Genomic DNA, 19,292 nt, shown 5'->3' with positions numbered 1-19,292 from the left:
ACACAGAGGGTTCAAAATAGCTAAACTCGGCAAATTTCAAAGTCAGCAAGGTAGCCCTCAAATCTCAATCCAATTTGTGTCCATATGGGATTACACCTTGTCCACTCCAACGATGAGCTTGCCATCTGTGGATTTAAACATCCGCGGATGGCAAGCCCCATTACCCTGGTGGCTGTGTGTGTGTGGCTGACAGTTGTCATTCATGTGTGCACAGTCGCACACACACATAGCTATTGGGGTAAGCCATGGAAATTGAGGTCCTGCAGTTTTTTGCATCCATGAGGGGACCCCATGGATAATAAGGGCTGACAGTACAAGGCTTCTTTCTTTCTATACAAACATATGCAAACAGGTTTACATCATGTATTTTTTTAATACATCGTTGGGAAAATAATCTGGTGGGGGGGAAGGAAAATATGAGGAGTGTAGTTCAACCCTTTGCTGTCAGGGAGGGTGCTTGGAAGGCCAGACTAGGGTACAAAGTGCCTTTCACTGACCAGCAAAAGGCTGCAATAGCCCTCCTTTTCACTTGAACTTATATATTTTCCCCCTTCAACACTGATTTTTTTATATTTCCCTTGTGGTTAAAATGGCAGGCAAAAGTTCTACCATTCTTTTATTATTACAGTGAGACCTTGTTATCTACTGGGGTTTGGTTCCAGGACTCCCCGTGGATAATAAAATCCCATTAAATATAATGACAGAGAAAATGGTGTTCCTCATATAAAATGGAAAATCAAGGCTTGCTATTTGGAATGTATACTTCGTTGAAATATTTTCAAGCCGTGGATGCTGGATTCAGTGTATAAAAAAATCTGTGGATAAAGAGGGCCAACTGTATTTGTCAGAGCCACCAAGAAATGGATCTCAGGCCAGCTCTACTTTATAGACTACCAGTTGGCCATCAGGGGGTTATGAAATTGTTTGGATTTTTGCTTGGTTTCGTCAATTCCTTGCTTAGAGAATTAAAAACAAGTATTTGTTGAAATCAGTCTTTGGATCCAAAGGATTATCTACTTCATCTGTTGCTGTAAAGAAGAGGGAGACAGCAAGGGATACTTTCTGACACATCTCTGATTATTTTCCCCTGTGCTCTCTTGTCTCTTCTCGTTGGACTGGCCTTAAGACACTTCTGTGTCAAAACAGAATCGTAACATTGTGGAAAACCTGCTATCAATCCTACACTGTCAATGATAAATATGGAGCCACTGAGCTGTGTCAGTTCTGTGCTGCTCACATGCTTTTCTTGACTTCCCAGTTCACTCCTTCACTTGGTTGGTCGATCACTCTTTATATCAGGCCTGTCTGTAATTTAGGGATTCGGTACAGATTTCCTCAATTCCTTAAGCGCATTATTATCTCTCCTGTCACACTGGTGGGCCTCCCATTTCATATTATTCATGAAAAGTCATCTTTCATTGTCTGTAAGTATTCCATTTTCCTTACTGCAGCTTCAGATTTAGTTTTTATCTCAGATATTTCTTTATTGGCATCTTCCCTCTCTTTCTTTACTCAGCTCTCAGTATGTATCTCTTTCTGTTTGTTTTCATAACACATCCATATTTCCCTTGTCAGTCTCTTTTTCATCTCTGTGTGTCTGACTGGCGATGTGTGTGTCTCTATCTTACAAGAAAGATTAGCAGATAAATGGAATGGGCTGACTGTTACATTTACGTTCATTCCGACTAGGATATTTGCTAGGCAATGGCATATGGAATACATATGTCAGTGGCGCTAAATGAAAAAGCAAGCTTCCATTATAAGTATGAATTCTCACTAGAGAGTTGTTAGTGGTATCCAGAATTCTAAGGTTAATATATAGCATGAATAAATTGACTCTGCAGAGAAGCCTTAGTATTTCCACATATATTTTTATTCTTCACTCTCCCATAGGATTGTGACAGGCATATGCACAGATAAAAGCTGACCATACCCCCTCCCATGTATTTGTAGAATGCATGTTTCTTAATGCAATAAGATATTCTGGCCAACAAATGATGGATGTGGTATATTTCTTTTTCCATCCTTAGAGAGGGAGTCTGTTAGTTGTGTATCATTTAACATATTAGTTAAATTCAGAGAGATCTTTGATGCTAACCATAAAGGCTAGTCACAACTAGGGTATATGCACCAAATCAAGGGAGTTTGCATGACTGTTAACTTATTCAGTGACTGGTTCAGGGAGTCTATTTTAGATGAAAGAAGCAATTGGATATAACATTTGATTTCTACCACAATTAGAAAAACAAAGACAATTAATTATACATAACTCCCAATAGAAGAGCGATGAGACCACTAAGCTGTTGTATATCTATTGCATTTTGTATATAGTCACTATTCAAAATAAGGATCATTCTGTATCCTCCTGTTTTAACTGCTTATCACTGTTTCCTGATTATTTCCTATTTGGCTGTCTGTTGCGTGTGAACATGCTGTTGCACATTCTTATGCATTCTGTAAAGCTAGATTAATGGTATGCCATTTTCAAGGATGTACAACAAGGAATCTGGATATTGGTTGTGGACTTTTCTGTAGATCCGCACAGCTGTTTAAAAAGATTTCTTTGTATGTGGGATGTTCTCAGTGGGCCGCTGTTGAAGTCTTCTGACTTAACTTTTACATTATTTTGTGTTTTCATTTAATCTGTTTCATATTTTAAGCTGCATTTATTTGGTTGAATTGTCTCTGTTAGCTACTTTGAGTCCCATTTTTGGGAGAAAGTTGGGTGCAAATTGAATAAATGGATGGATTAAATATCAAACAGCTTTGTTCACATTGCTGTCTAAGTTTTTCTGCTACTAATCATCTTGCATTGTGGTTGCTTTTAGCATATGATTTTGTCTAACCATAGAGATAGGGAAACAGTGGGAGAAAGAAAGGGAGAGGAGCAAAGTAACAAGCAAAGCATGGGTGGATAACCACATTTTTCTGTATGGTAGAATAAAATTTATTCTTAATATAACTTCCTAGCAATGCTTCTAGTCATTCTGGATTCACTTTTAAATTTCTGGATTACAATGTTCCTCTCTTGAAAAACGTGTTACTTATTGAATGGGATGTACCCATGAAGCTGCAAACTCAGTTCTGATCTAAATCACCAGTATAAAAATAATCCAACTATATTTGCATAAAACTGTTTGTTAAAGAGGAAAATCTCTTGTGTCCATTCACCGTTAGTATGTTTCCCTCCAAGAAGGGAACGTTTGTGTTCCAAGAGTTTAACCTGCTTGTCTGTTCTGTTTTAGATAGACGAAAGGGGAGGGGGAACCTGAGATTTGTAAGGGTTTCTACTAGGTAATTAACTTTCAAATCAATAGAAGAGATCTAAAGATTAGCATAGGGCTGGTAGAAAATGTAAAATGATTTTTACTTAACAAAAGGCTGTGCATGAATAAACGAACGACAATAGGAATCGTCAGACAAGGGCACAGAAGGCATTACAGGCTGATAAAGGCAGAACAATTCATCCTAACAATAGTATCTTTAATTTCTACTAGTGCCATGCTGTGCTGTTTGAATTATATTTTGATTTCACTATCAAATATATCATTTTATTCATGCACTAATAATAAAAAAAGATGGTCTCTTAAACTGCTTAGAAAAACACAATGCAGGTCCATTTAGACAAAGCCATGTTTAAACACTGAAAAAAGAAATAATGATGGTATCTTAATGTGGAACTGTACTGCACTCCCTTGGTCTTCAACTTTGTAATCCTTGACACTAATGGGACCTTTTTAAAAAAAGACACCCACCATGCATGGTGAAGGTGGGGTGTGTGAAGATTTCCATTGGGATGTTTAGTTGGGAAATGAAAGATTAAGCCTCTTCTCCCTGCACAATGTAGTCTGAATGAAAAACCTTCTCCCCTTAGTGCCTTTAATTAAAGAGAGAAAACGCCAGACATCATTCCTAATGACTCATTGAATGTCACATGCCATTTGGCCACTGCATCGGGGACTTTTGCAACTGACTGTACTCTCATGCTGAAAAAGAAAGAAAAAAGAGAAGTAGATATAAAAAGGATATTAAAAGAGATATAAAAGAGTAGACATAAAGAGTGCCAGTGTGGTAGTTTGAGTATTTGAGTATATCCACAGAATTTACTGTGGAAATTACCTGACTATATTTCAGCTTAGGTCTGGACTGTGTTGCCCTCTTGGAAACACTGAATCGTATCTGAACTTTGCTCGAGAAGCATGAATTTTGCAGCTCAATCCTATAATATATACATAGGAGCTATTGTTACGTGGAGCTCACACATATGTGTGCATAGGATTGTAGGCTTAGAAAGGTGCATGTCGCGAGATAATTGACAATATAAGCCAATATTAAATAATGTGGAACAAATATAGAAGAAATATTTTGACATTTTGTCCTTCAGACACTAAGGACAAAGAAGAAGAAAAAAGAGGGATTTTCGTTCCTGGGAGCTATTTTCTTATGCAGTTGAAGGGACAGGGTGAGGCATGTCACATTCCCGCATACATACATGCCCAGTACTCTTCATTTAGTAATAAATGACAGTTAAGGAACCGGATGAGGTAAACACATATAAAAGAAATTGCTTTGGAATTTCTCACTCACCTCACATATTGCACTGATGGCCAGGTTCCAGCTAATTGCTTTAAGTCAACATTTGACTACCCTAAGCTCAAAGGTGTTGGATTGTTTGGTTTGAGCTTTTTCTTTGTCATGCATTTTCTAGTCCTACATAGAGCTTATACTAAACAGCATCAACTCCCACTCATGCCCTTGTGAGTGTTCTGAAGGAGCAAAGAACACCAAAGGACTCCACCTTAACAGGCTTACTGAACATACTACTACCAGATGGTGGTATCTCTCTTCTGTGTTGGACGCAGGGATTGTATACAAGTCAAGGCTTAGAAGGTGTAATCAGTGGCTTTGACTCCAAAGAACCATGGCAAACATGACTTCTGTGTTGATGAAGCAAAGGCTGAAGGCTGGATGTTCCTGCTGCAGCCAACAAGGTGCTCTTAGGAAGCCATACATAATGGCAGTAGCACCCTCACAATGGCGGTTGCCTGGAAATTGGTATTCAGATTCATGCCAACTCTGATCCTGGAGCTAATATTAAACCATCATGGCTAGCAGCTTAAGCATTGATAGCCCTATCCAGCATCAATATCTCTAAACCTCTCACAGCCATATAACTTGGTAGCCATCATGCCCTCTTGCCTTGTTGTAATGACTGACACCATTTAACAATGTTCTTTGTGAAGAACAACTTCTTTTGTCTCCCTTAATTGCCCGCCATGCAGCTTCACATCCTTGGATTTTAATATTATGAAATAAGGAAGAATTAAAATCATACATTTTCACACCACACATTTCTCCACATGATAGGTTGATTGGCTCCCAAAGTAAAGTGTCTGTTGGAGCTTTGAGTTCTTCATCTCAATGTCTGGAAAGCGAGGAATTCACTGACTCTCTTAAACCTGGCTGTAAAAACTGTAGGCGGCCTTGCCTCTGAGCCAAACTCTCCCTTTGTTTAAAGGCAAAAGCAAAATGCCACAACATTGCCTACTGTAAGGTGTGGAAAGGGTTGTAATTTAAATATGCTCAGTTCTTTTCATCCCTGGAACACAGTGAAGGGTATGAATCGAATAAATATAAAAGCAGAATCTGGTCCACTATCTACTTCTGTTGGATAGCTTGTGTCTAGCAAATAAGACAAGGTATGTTTTCTCCCAATTTATTTGATATGTGACCTTCAAAAGGACTTGTGATAATTTAATTCAAAGTTGTGCTGTCTACATGTTCAGCACCTCATTTTGCCTGTGTATCCGTGAGAAGAGAAAACAATGAAGCGGCACTTTCAAGTTCCCAATGAAAAGGACAGGGAGTTGGCAGGCTTCCTCTTGCTCTACTGTTAAATATCTCTATTTAAATGCAAATTAGCATCTGACACTATGGGGGAAAAAATAACGTAACAGGAAACAGGTAGACATGTCAAAGTCCTTTAAAAATAACTTGGATCCCAAATTGCATTTGCTTCCAGGAGAGGAAAAATATTGTGGCAGAATGTCTGCTTTGACACAAAGAATCATACAGTGATACTATGGAAGATCTTTTAATCTCGTGTGACACTTTGAAGTATTTGAGAACGTGCAAATGTAGGGAGGTGTATTTGATTGACCATGGAGGTCATCCATAGTATGTTCTTGACATAGAATGGAGATGGAGTCGTTTTGGAAAACCTGCTCCCAGCATTTTTAGAGGATGCCTTTGCCCACTGGCCATGCTGCCAAGGATCTTGGAGTTGCAAGCTCAAAAATAAAATTTACAAACTCTAGTTCTGGACAGCTGTCTTTCATTTAAGAACACTGATAAATAAAAATCTCTTGAGAACTGCATGAATGTACACTTGTACAAAGGGTACTAAAATAAATCAAGCCTGAACTTCCTCTGGAGTCAAGGATGACTAGTTTGAGGCTGCCTTATTTTGGACACATCAGGAGAAGCCACTTGATAAAAAAACAATAATGCTTTGTAAGGTAGAACCCCGCAGGAAAAAGATAAAGACCACATTATAGATAGATAGACTCCAACAAGGAAGCCACAGCCCTGAGTTAGCAAGACCTAAACAGGGCCGTTGAACATAGGGCAACTTGGAAATGTCTCGCTCATAGGGTAACCATAAGTTCAGGTCAACTTAAAGGCAGTTAACAGACAGACAGACAGACACACACACACACACACACACAGAGAGAGAGACTGAGAGAGAGAGAGAGATGGCATAGCTTCTGCATCAATGCTTTTCCTTAGTTGCTATAGGGAAAATTTTGTTTGTGCGCATTTCAGGATTAAATATTGAGTGTTCTTTTGAGCCTGAATGCATGTATCTAAGCCACAGTGAACTAGCTTCCAAACATGTGGAATAAAGGTTCTGTGATTTGAAAATGTGACAGTACTCTTCTAGTATTCTTTTTTTCTATATCTAGTGGTAATCTTCCATATAGAAAAAAAATGTTGCATGTGGCCAAATGCTTACAGTTACAGTGGTAATACAGTAATCTTGGCCACCAACTCAGTTTTTCGAATTCATTTTGCTATCCCCCTCCCCTGTGGGAAGGGTAAAAAACCACTAATGATATCGCAAATGCTAAAGAGACTATTAAAACTGTGCCACAAACTGCACATATCATGGGCGAGGAAAGATGTATCATGCTACTTCTACAAATTTCTGAGTCTGACAAGATAATTCCACCAGTATGGATGCTTACCCTTAACCTATCTTTTTCCTTGATATCACTTTTAATACCACTTTTATGTGGTTTTATACTGTTTTAGATTATTTTCACTGTTTTTAATTTTGATTTTAATGTTTTTTAAATGTTTTTTGTTTTAAAAAAATCTGTGAGCTACTTTGGATCCCTTCTTGGAGAAAAGTAGCACGCTAATGAAATGAAAATAAATAAATAAATAAATAAATAAATAAATAAATAAATAAATAAATTTCTCTCTGGAAAACAATGATTCTTATCTGGATGCACAAATGCCAGCAAAAGCTAGCTAAGGTTTTAGAAGCCTAAATAATCTGAACAGATCAAATCCCATCTGATTTTGGAAACTAAGCAAGGTCAGGCTTGATTAGTACCCAGATGGTAGATAGTCAAGTTATAGCAGGTGCTTTCGGCTATATTTCAAAGGCACACAATGGCAAGCCACCTGTGAATTTTCTTTGCCTTAGAAAACCCATTAAACTCATACTCTTCCCATTAAACTATACATGACTTGAAAGCGCATCTATACACACAATATTGCAATAATTAGTCAAATGTGTACCCTATTTAAAAATGATTTTTGGATGTCTTTGTGGATGCACATTTGAATGCAAGTCCCAATGAAAGAACTGGGGGGCTATTTCCCTTTGGATGTCCACCTGTGGGGCCTAAAAAGCCAAAAAAAGAAAGGAAGGAAGGAAGGAAGGAAGGAAGGAAGGAAAGTCAAACCCAAATGCCTGTCATGTTTTCTCTGAATTTCCATAGTCCTTAAAAAAAAAAAGTAAGACATTCTTTGGCCACAACTGGGAAACCAAAGCTGGAAAACCCTCACTGGTAACTGAAGGTGTGTTGGACCATAAGCCCCTTATTTATTTATTTTTAGATGGTAGGAAAGTATTCAGTGTTAGCCGACCTTCTAATGCTTTGTAAGAGTCTTTTCTAACAACATCAACCTAAGCTGTTATACTGAAACCCCTGTCATTCAACACCCACTCTCTCTCTTTGCTCAAGAGCTTTACATGCTGTTGTTGCTTGAAGGGTGAGAAAGCCACTGACTGAGATTAGTGCAAAATCTTGAGGACTGTGTCAAAACACCTACCATGGTCTTCTGGAGTAGGTGTCACCACAAGCCCACACTTTGAACTTTAAGGCCATTTTATTGTAAAGGAGAGGCACATGCTTAACTTTCTATCACCAACCTGGTGAAACTAAACAATGTGCTTAACCTTGCCTTGATTGTTGCTTCTATTTGCATCTGAATGGATCCCACAATTCTTAAATGGAGGTAACCTGTAATTTTCTTTCTTTCCAATGTTCTTGAAATACTTCCATTGTTGAGAAGCTCTGATTGTTATTTAGAGCAATTTCACTCAGAAGTAAGTCTCAATGGGTTTATTGAGACTTACTCACAGTTAAGACTACTGTCTCAATTATTTGGCCAGAAATAACAAAATTAATTTACTGAAAAGTCTAAATATATGGGCTTTAAAAAAAATCATTGGGTTTGGGCACTATTGTGTTGCCTTTTCAGGTTGAGTTCTATATAATGATCTATATGAATGAGCTAGAACGGACTGGATGAGCATTTTAAAGTCTTTGTTAGGTCTTCGTTTATTCTTAATTCACAATCAGCCTTTAATGCAAGTTTTTCATAAATTTTCAGAGCCTCCTCCTTTACCTCCCTCATTTCTAACCTCCTCTTCTCTCTGGCAGTTTGCTGTTGCTAGCTTTTTACACAGTACAGTTAATTTTAATAATAATTGTCATCATTATGGGTTAAGATTGTATTATTTGTGCCAGATGGCATCCCTTTCCCTGTCAGCCAGAAGAAACTTGCATGGCATAGCTGTAATGTAAGTTCTCGTCCCAATAAACAGATGCCAGACACTGACAGAAAATGGTATGTGCATATCAGCAACTGTGTTTTCCAGACATAATTGCCTTAAATGAACTTTGTTGCATCAAGGAGCTGATGCTTTTAATGAGGTGGTTGGCATACATGTGTAATTGCTGTACAACATAATCAGTAGGTACTATCAACATTGTGTAAGTGGAAGAAAATGGTGAAACTCAGCTTGAGTAGGTGATTCCTGTGACCTGTTCATTTTATCTGTACTTAAAATATATATCTTCATGTATAGTGAGACAGACCACTTCTGGTCCTCCAGATGTCATTGCATTATTGCTTCCATCATCCCTCGTCATTCCTCACCATTGGTTCTCCTGGATGTTGTTTATGGGAGTTCAGTTCCTAGTAAAGGCACATTTATTCCGCTATCCACCATCTTCAATATTGCTGATGTTGTGTGCCTTCGTTTCCAACTTATGTTAGCCCTAAGGTGAACTGACTTTGCTTTTGCCATCCACTGGGGCTGAGTGTGACTTGCCCAAGGTCCTTCAGTGGGTTTCCATTCCATTATGTTTATTTCAAGGAAATGGGGTCAAACTAAAGACGGGTATCTATTTGAAGAGATCTTTTCCCATCAGAATTCTTGTTTGGACTTTGCCAGAGCTCCTAGATCTTCCTGGAAATGAATGCTTCTTTTGACATCTCAGATGTTTCTGTGTCACAGATTGCAGGGATGATTCCAGCAATATATCCCCCCTGTTCCTTCACCATTAATAGAATTGTGGGCAAGGCACAGGCAGTGGCATCACTAAGGCGGTGTGATAGTGCAGCTCACACCTGGGTGACACCCCAGAAGGAGGTGACACCTGGTCAGGCCCTGCCCCCAACCTGGCACAAACAGGGGCGCCTACAGGCCACTGTTAACTTTCTATTCTAGTGGGTTGTTTCACATAATGGATTTATTCTTTTAATGTTGTGTATGCTTCTTTTAATGCTTTTTAATGCTGTTTTAATCAATGGTTTTACAATGTAAGGACAATTTAATATTACTTTAGTCTTTTCTTTTTGCATGTTTTTACCTCTGCGTGGTTTTATTTGTATTTCCTCTTATTCTGTAATCCATCTTGAGTCCCACTCTTGGGCAAAAGATGGGATATAAATGAAGCGATAGATAAACAGATCAATCAGTGGTCCCCAAACTTTGGTCCTCCAGGTGTTTTGGACTTCAGGTGCCATAAGCCCTAGCCACCTTGACCAACATTCAGGCATCCTGGGAGGAGAACCCCAAAACATCTGGAGGACCAAAGTTTGGGAAGCACTGTGATGGATGGATAGATAGATAGATAGATAGATAGATAGATAGATAGATAGACTGATTTAAATGGGAATGCCATTTGCAGAACTGAGAAAACAAGTTGAGGATTCTACAAGGAAAATTATTTTGTCGAAGATGAGCAAATCCAGTAGATCCTTCTCAAATCATGAACATCAAAGAGCTTTGACAGGTGCTTTTCTGAGAGGAGGCACCTGCTGCCACTGCACAGGGATTGGTAGAGTGGGAAATCTAGCCTTACCCAAAACTGCTGAGAAACAATAGACAAGATTAGGCAAGCACCAGACTCCCAAATCGTAAGCCATGGATGTGGACTGCAGATGTCATTAGGGGCTTCTAGCCAACCATCAACTGAGTACTTGTCTCATGTTGTCTCAGGGCCTCCTGGCCACCCTCCACCTCTGTTTTTTTTGACAAAGACAGACATTTTTCTTTCTCATTGGCAGCAGTTAGTGGTTCAGACAAGCAACCCATCCTTGCCTGCCACTACAGGATGTGGATCTCTAACCACTTTCTTCATAAACCCACTAAAGTCCATCTTTATTTTGTGTGTGACTCCCAAAGATCTTGATGTGTTTCACAGAGGCACTTCTAGATGATGGGAGGCAGAGCATAGTTGTGCCAAAACTGGGGAAGTAGGTGATATTTCTCTTCTTGCCATAAATGAAATATCCTTTTAAAAGCCTGCCAGGCACAATGGCACATTATGACAATTAATGAATTCATGGTGAGATTCTAGCTAAATGAAATGGGTTTGTAATCAGGCATTGGGAAAAAAGTAATTCCCTGTGTTTCTCCAAGAGTGTAAAGAACAAAAAATTATTTGAAAGCTGAATATATTTGAAAGAAAAAACATGGGAAGTTGTACATTAATAGGATTTAGCAAACTGCTCCTGAAGAATCGACACAATTGTGCATTAATTGGTAGTAAGAATTGCTGGTTTGCATTAAGTCACCACGCATATGCCATTACGCTTATTGCTGAAGAATCATTTATTCCATAAGCCATGTTAGCTTTTATATACCTATAAAAAGTCTTGTCTCTACCTTTCCTTTCTTGCTGAAGCTCAAAATGCTTACAGAATGATGGAGCTGGTAAAGGACTTTAAGAATCACACATTTGAATTTCTATAGTAGCTATCTAACTGAAAGTGGTGTAGTTAGGATACAAAGTTCCACCATGAATTACCTCTAATTCCGATACATTTTAAACTTGGTGTAGGATTTCTAAGGACTCCTTTTACTGCCAATCTTTCAATTGGAGTAAAGCATAAAATTCTCATAAAATGGCAATAGTGATTCTCCTTAAGGGATCATTCCAGTACCCAGTTTAAAGGCACTACAAAGAAAAGATGTAGGTATGTGTGTGTCTAAATTATCTCTCTATTTTGTCTTTCCTCTCCTTGAAGGTGGACCATGTCACAAGTCTTGTGGAAACCGATGTTGGGGACCATCAGCAAATGAATGCCAGAGCTGTAAGTACATTAGATTAAGAAAATAAAAAGTGAGACTGGGTTGCAGGGAGGGGTGATTCATGGGCAGAAGAATAGATCTAATACCACCCAGCATTCATCATACAAATGGTCTGTTAAAAACAGTGTTCTGCCTAGGAATCATTACTGAGAATTTTCTTCTCAGTGGCAGAAAGTCATTCTGCAGAAGAATGATATGGAACAAAATAGCAGAATGTTGCATTTGTAGAGGTTTATACTGGAATTGGGTAAGAGCTGCCATTTAAAAAAAAGTTCCACCCTATGAAAAATAATAATAAAAACAAGAACCACATTTCTACTTGGATTGCTGGTTCTCTTACATTTAGGCAGATTTTAGTCAGATTCTCTTACTTTTAGGCAGATTTGGATTGAGGAAAGAGTCAAAAGAAGAATTCCATACCTACAACCTGAAGGGAATGGAAAACATAAGGCACCAGTTTTATACCTCTTTCTGGGTTCTTTTGGACCAAGTAAAATTGGCCTACCAAATCAGCAAGATATCCATCTGTAGATTGGAGCTCTCACAGATCAGAATCCTTCGACCTCTCTAAGGGTCCATACAGACAGGCCAAAATAAAGCTGCTTCTGGTCAGATTGGAGGTATGCAGTTTAAATGATGCATGTGTACTAAGAGGCCAGAAGCCATGCCCAAGGCATGCTCTAGTCCTAAGGACTAGAGTCTGGCCTCTTAAGAGGCATGTGTTGTTTAAAAAACATACTTCCAAAGTGACCTGAAGCAGCTTTATTTTGGCCTGTCTGTACAGGCCCAAAGAATCCTTCTACTTCTCACATATATTTGCTCCATATTAGCTAATGGTAGCAAGCACCTGTGAGCATACTGACATGCACACATATATGTCACTGCCCATTGATTAACAGGGATTTGTGCTCCATGGTTTTTCTTATCCAGGGGAGTTTGATTCTGCCCCCCCCCCCCCCCCGCATCCCCATGGATGAGAAAGGCCCACTGTATAATTGAACACTGCAAACACAATTGCACTTTAAATCTCAATACATGTATTTTAACCAGAATACAAATGTGTGGAGGCATGTTTGATATCAGGGATCAGACTGGATAATTGTGGAGGACACATCCACATCAGTTGGGGGGAAAAGATTTAGTCAGTATGGTCAGAAATAGTTGGGAAGTTAGAAGACAGGGACTCATTGGCATTAGGATATATACAGACAAGGAGAGAAGACAGAATTAGAAGTAGGATTAATTGGGGAGGGGAGTGTTAGCAGAATTAGTGGAATGAGTGATGGTCTGAGAGGTTTTTAGACAGAAGCATTACTTGTTATTCTGTCTCATGTGGCTACTTGTCCATCCTGTGTTATGATCTCAGTAGTTTCTCACAGTTTGGAAATCTGATTGTCAAACAATTGTTTTTTACATACACTAACCATATAGCAAAATTTCAAAGGAAATCCCAGTCCAACAAATACCAACATTTATTTACAAGTTATAACATTTATTTTATTCATTTATATTCCAGTTTTCCCTTCATATTGGGACTGAAAGGGGCTTACAAAATATTGAAAGCAGAACAGATTAAACATGTACGGTAGACCTTCTGTATCAGAGGGCAAGCAATCTGCAGATTGGACTGCCCATGGATTGCCATGCCCCATATTATTCAATGGTGGTGCATGCATGTGGCACAGATACACACACATCACTTACCACTGAATAATATAAAAGTGGATCATTAGGGTGCCACTCTACTTTTTTCTCCAGCTGCTTGAAAGAGGGGGGGGGACACAAATGAACCCTCATGGATAGAAAGGGCCCACTATACAATATTTTCGCTGTATATGCACCAAATCCTGCATGAAAACACTATAGGGTTGCCATAAATAGGAAATGACTTGAAGGCACACAACAACAACAACAGCAACAACAACAACAACAACAAATACAACAATATCCAGGCTCCACTGATTGGCCAACTGAAATGCACAAAATACATCAAACAAGCTTTCAAATCTCCACTGGCTTCTTCATCAGAGTCAGCACATGGGAAAAAGAAATACGCCATCCCCGCTATCCCAGGATAGAGTTTATCAAATTAATGTTTGATTACTTTGGAGGAAATCCCACTGGTGCATGTTTTCTTCTCACTATGTAGCCTTAGCTGACTTCACCTCCAACATTTTTCTCTGTATCTCAGCTTACTATTTATTTCCAAACCTAAAAAAAAATAAAATCTGAGGGCTGCAAGCAGATGGATTTATTTTTAATCTATCTGTTTTTTTTATTGAAATCAATATAAACAGCTCAAAATCATACACTTGCACAGATTCAAGGTGTCTTACACCATAAAAGTGAAAAGACACATCTTAATTTGGCACTGAAATAAAACTATTTTATTAATATGTAGTATTCTCTGGAGTATTTTTATTTATAAACTAATTGATTTTTTTCTTTCCCCTCTAGAGTTATTATACATGACTTCCTCCCCATGGAAGGACACATACATCCAAACATAGAATATATTTCCTGTGTGGAAATTAAGGGGGGGGGGGTCTATTCTCAGATCAAGATGAAATGAGGGAATTATTCCTTCTCACTCACTTAGAGTGAACCGCTGGCTTCCCAGTGGCTTGGGGGCAGGATGTACACACAACATATGCCCCGACAGTACCCTGAAGCTGCTAGGCTGCCCACACGTGGTCTGGCTTCACGATGCATGCCACAGGAGCGCCACAGTAAAGCCACGGTAGGGAGGGGTTCCAATAGATAAGGATTTAACATCCTACCAACCCAAAAGTCACTGTCGGAAGAGAAGAACATCACTCAGGGACCATTGATGGTGTCCACAGGTACAGCATTGCACATAATGACTGCTTCCGACTCTCCAGAGTGGCATGACCAAAACATATCTGGCTTCTCTTGGAATAAAGAATCACCCTTAAGGGTTGTATATAGTTCTCTCACTGTAGTTAGTAACTTAATCAAAACCTTTATACCTTATTCTTATTTGTGTTCTGTTAACTATTATATTCTGTTTAGTATCTGGGGCTCTGGAAATGACTGAAGACAAAAGGGGCACATGACCAGGGGCCATCCCTCTTTAAGCTTGTCCTGCCTACTGGGAGTGATTGGAAAGGCCAATCGAATTAGTAGATCATATAGGAAGGGGTAAACATGGAGTTGGGCCTTCCTCCAGTGTGCCACCAGTGTCACCATTATCTTGGTGAAGACTCGGGAGGCCAATAACAGCCCAAATGGCAGTGCCCTGAACTGGTAGTTATAGCCTTTGTATGTGAAAAGCCTTTTCCTCAGAGCTGAGCTCACCAGAACAGAAGAATTTTCACCCTCAACTACCACCTGAAGGTGAGCCACCACTTGGTCTCAGGTCAGGCCAAGAGATATGGCAGCCCTATTTATATGTAATTTGCTGCTGACATTGCAACAGCCCTTGGAAAAATTGGCAGTTTGTGGACTGAGCATGGGAAGGGTGATGTCTTCAAGATGTAGCACTCTCCTCTCTGTACTTGGATTATGGCCCTCCAGCACACCACTGATAGGTGGGTTCATATCTAGGTTTGTGCCAAGCTGAAGAAGTATGGAGAAGAGGCCTCTGAGATGAGCATTACACAACCTGAAGCTGGCACCAATCCAGGCCAGTTTTGGATTAGCATCTCTAGAAAATATATAGAAGATTCAAAGAGAGCACGACTTTTTTTGTAGAAAAGCATTATGTAGATCTGAAGACCTATAAGAGTGGTTGATTGAAGGCTCACAGGCTTTGCATACCTAATAAAGTAATGAGCTATAGGGTTTGAAATTAATATTTTGTTATTTAAAAACAAAAGCTTTCTAAAGGGGGAAAATAGTCAATAAAGTCAGCAAGATGCAAACAGCCACTGGTGACACAAAAACAAAATGCTAAACCAGCAGCTATGGATCAATTATGGCAACCTAGCAGTTTAACTAAACATTGGCATATTTAATTAAAATCCTTGTATTTCACTAATAACTTTACACGTTCATAAGGCATTCTTATTGATTTCAGCTATTTCCAATTTCTCCCCCTCTTGGTAGATTTACAGTTCACTGTAATGGTGAATTAAAGGAAACATTTACAGTGATTAATTGTACACAACTATGTAAGCAAACAATGCTGTTCTACCATCCCAACCCATTTGGTACATGTGTTTGTCAGCCAGTAACAAAACAAAGGCAACATTAAGGGTAGAGGATTTCCATTTTCTGTCAGCTTCCTATGTACAAATTATGAGAATAAGGATACAGGAATACACTCTAGTTATGGTGCACAAACATCAGATTCATAAATACAAGGGGTGGGAGAGATGCTAGTTCAGACAAAACGGTGATCCAGCCAATAATGTGCCACCATTATATTCCACATGAGAAGGTCTGATTTGAGTAAAAAAATTTGCATTAGTCTGTGGACCATAGTAAATTAAAACCAAGAAACAAAACTCACATAAAAGTGCAATCATCTTTTTTCAAAGATAAAACTTTGTTAAAATTGCTAAAATTGATAATAGATAGAACAGATGCATGTAAAATAGCATTGCTTACATAGGAGCCAGTGGGATGTAATAAGTTTAAGTGTTGGACTAGGACTCCAGAAGATCAGAGTTTAAAGCCCAGCTCAGTTATGGCAACCCACTGAGTGAGGTTCAGCAAGTCACAATCCATCAGCTTTACAGAGCAGGTGATAACAAACCTTTCCTGAATGAATTTTGTGAAGAAAAAATCTAGGAGAGGATTACTATCAGTCAAAGTTGATTTGAAGGCACATTAGAACAAGAACAACTGCCAACATAAGGCTAACAAGAAGGGGGGGGGGAGGTAATATTCAGAGTGTATGGAGATTATCACACTGAATTTAAAGTGACTTATCTCAATGAGATAAAGTTGCATTTAATTTTAAAAGGGGGTATTACTGCACACAGTCATGGCCGGGCAAGTGCAACCCGCATTCACCCTGGATCCCAGAAGTGCTTATCAAGCAGCTTTTCAAAAACAGGAGCTTACTGTTTTTGTACCATAATTAAAATTAAACTTGACTTTATCCCTTTGGGGGGATAAGTTGCTTTAAATTCAATGTGATAATCTTCTATGTCTCCATGTATTTATCATACTTTAAAATCTATGTGACTGTTTACAAAGAGAGAATCTACAATCTTGAATCTCTCTTCAACGTTCAAGGGAAACTTATGGTACTTGTTGTGTTCTGGTCTTGCGATAGTATTCAATTTTACATGTAGTTTATTATCTGCGTTGCACTGCATTCTCATACAACTTGACTCCAAGAAGACTCTGTGGTCCTGACCTGCCAGGGACCTCATGGGCCACGGATATCTGAATGATGTTTAGGAATGCACTTCATGTATTCCAACACAGATGTGAAAAAAAATCTCACCTTATTCTCCACAGAAGGACACACACACACACACACACACACACACACAAGACTATTCTTAATCATAGAATATGGGATATAGGAATAATTCTTAGTATTCTAGGAAAGGAAGACTGACAAAAATCGCACAGCCATAGAAGACAATTAATATTAGAATAAGATTCATGTAAATGGCATACATAAAGAAAACTTTCAATTTGACTGCTTTAGGCATGGAAAGGTTAGTAGAGTTGCATTCATTCATTGTTCCCAGTTGCTGAATGTCTGCTCATTCCTGAGTAGCAGGTTACACTACATGCAGTAAGGGGCTATACAGATTGCCCCTAAGGTTCAGCATGCAGAGGCCACTGTAACCTCACGCTGTCGACCCAATCCGGCCTCTGGAGAGTGCAAAAGGGGACCACAAAAAGCAGCTCCTTTTTGCACCCTCCAAGGGGCGCCATAGCTGTGGTGGTGTGGCGCTGCATCAAGTGGACTGGCAGGCATCAAAATGGTGCCATGGGGCGGAGTTAGGGAATTCTTCTTGAGGATGCTATGTCCTGACTCTGCCCACAGGCTGGAGGCTGGCGCTTTCTATTGGTCTGTATAGGGCCTAAGTTAAGATGTGAATGAAATACTTGCTAACAAAGTTTGAAATTATTACAGCTCCCAGAATCCTCAGTGACCCTGTGTGTCCATGAACATTGGAGAGATTCTGGAGGTTGTAATTTCTGTTAGCTTCCTGTTAACTTGCTGGAAAGGAAATGGATCTCAGTAGTTCTAAGTGCATATTTGAGAGATGAGCTAAAGTTATATTTGAATAGTGTTGCTACATTTAAACATAATAGTATATGTCTGTCTTCTGTTTTTCATGTTTTAAAATTGCATCAGCATGAATTTAGCTTTTATGCTTATGTCTGTAATGCAATTTATTCTTTGTACCTATATCTATATCCATATCTATATCTGTCAGTGTATCCAAAGATGCTATCATATCTTTTGAATGTCATAAAACATGTAATGGAACTCTGTTTTTATGAGTCATTATTTGATGTGAACCAATATTTCACTTCATTTATTAGGTTATAGTTGCAAAAAAGAGGGATCCAAAAAGCATATGTCTGCTAAACTGCAGAAAGTTGTCTGACATAGTTATAGCAGAATATAATATGTCCAGGAGATGCCATTTCATAGGATTTACAATTCTCATTTTCTATTACTTTAAGCATTTATGTCTTTTTAAACTCCTGCATCAATTACCAGTGTTTTACATTATTTTATAATAAATTGCATAGTCCTAAGCATTTTTACTCAAAGGGTAATTCTCTCAAAATTCAAAAACACTAACTAGCAAAAAGTGTTGTTTGAGAACCAAACTACTCAAACTTCTCAAAGGTTTCAGTGAGTTGAAGTTGCACTGACTTCCAAAAAAGTGTTATGGAGATCAGGCAAAGGATATTTTTCTGTAGACGTCAGCTGAAGTATGTCTTATACGTTATGATAGAACAGGCTCATTGTTATAGTTAGAGCACTCCCACCTTCCAATTAAGTTATATCCACTTCAGCATTCATGGTTACATTATCCAAACTTGCAAAGCAGTGATAAGACTATGGGGCTCTACAGAACACGGCAACCTCACACTGAAGCCCCAATCTGGCCTTTTGAGGGCACAAAAAGAAGCCACAAAAAGCAGCTCCTTTTTGTGCCCTCGAAACGGCACAAAAGCTACGATGCCACAGCTGGATGCAGCACCAGAGGTGCACCATGACACCACATGCTGTCTGGAGTGGTATGTGGCATCAGGGCACCCTGGGGAGTGGAGACGGGTGTGTGTCGTCAGGACGCTGCACCCCGACTCTGCCCCCAGGCCGGCTTTTCAGTCTCTAAAGGCTTTCAGTGCCACTGAAAATTCCTGCCTAAGTTTGGAGGTCTATGTATGAACCCTACACCACCGCTCTTCCATGTCCATCAGTGGTATCCATATACCATGT

At 39.1% G+C, this 19,292-nt stretch overlaps 1 protein-coding gene across 2 annotated transcripts in view; it reads left to right on the top strand.

Moving 5' to 3' along the window:
- Positions 1 to 19,292, top strand: part of ERBB4 (erb-b2 receptor tyrosine kinase 4) — a 982,414-nt gene that overhangs the window by 699,470 nt on the left and 263,652 nt on the right. For both annotated transcript variants that reach the window (XM_089478015.1, XM_089478014.1), the window contains exon 5: positions 11,839 to 11,904. In XM_089478015.1, coding sequence (XP_089334141.1) covers positions 11,839 to 11,904 — 66 coding nt within the window. The remainder of the gene's footprint in view (positions 1 to 11,838; positions 11,905 to 19,292) is intronic.

Source organism: Sceloporus occidentalis, unplaced genomic scaffold (assembly GCF_023333645.1).
Source record: "Sceloporus occidentalis isolate IW3139 unplaced genomic scaffold, rSceOcc1.0.p SCAF_12, whole genome shotgun sequence".
Taxonomy (NCBI): domain Eukaryota; kingdom Metazoa; phylum Chordata; class Lepidosauria; order Squamata; family Phrynosomatidae; genus Sceloporus; species Sceloporus occidentalis.
This window is presented reverse-complemented; position numbering and strand designations above follow the sequence as displayed.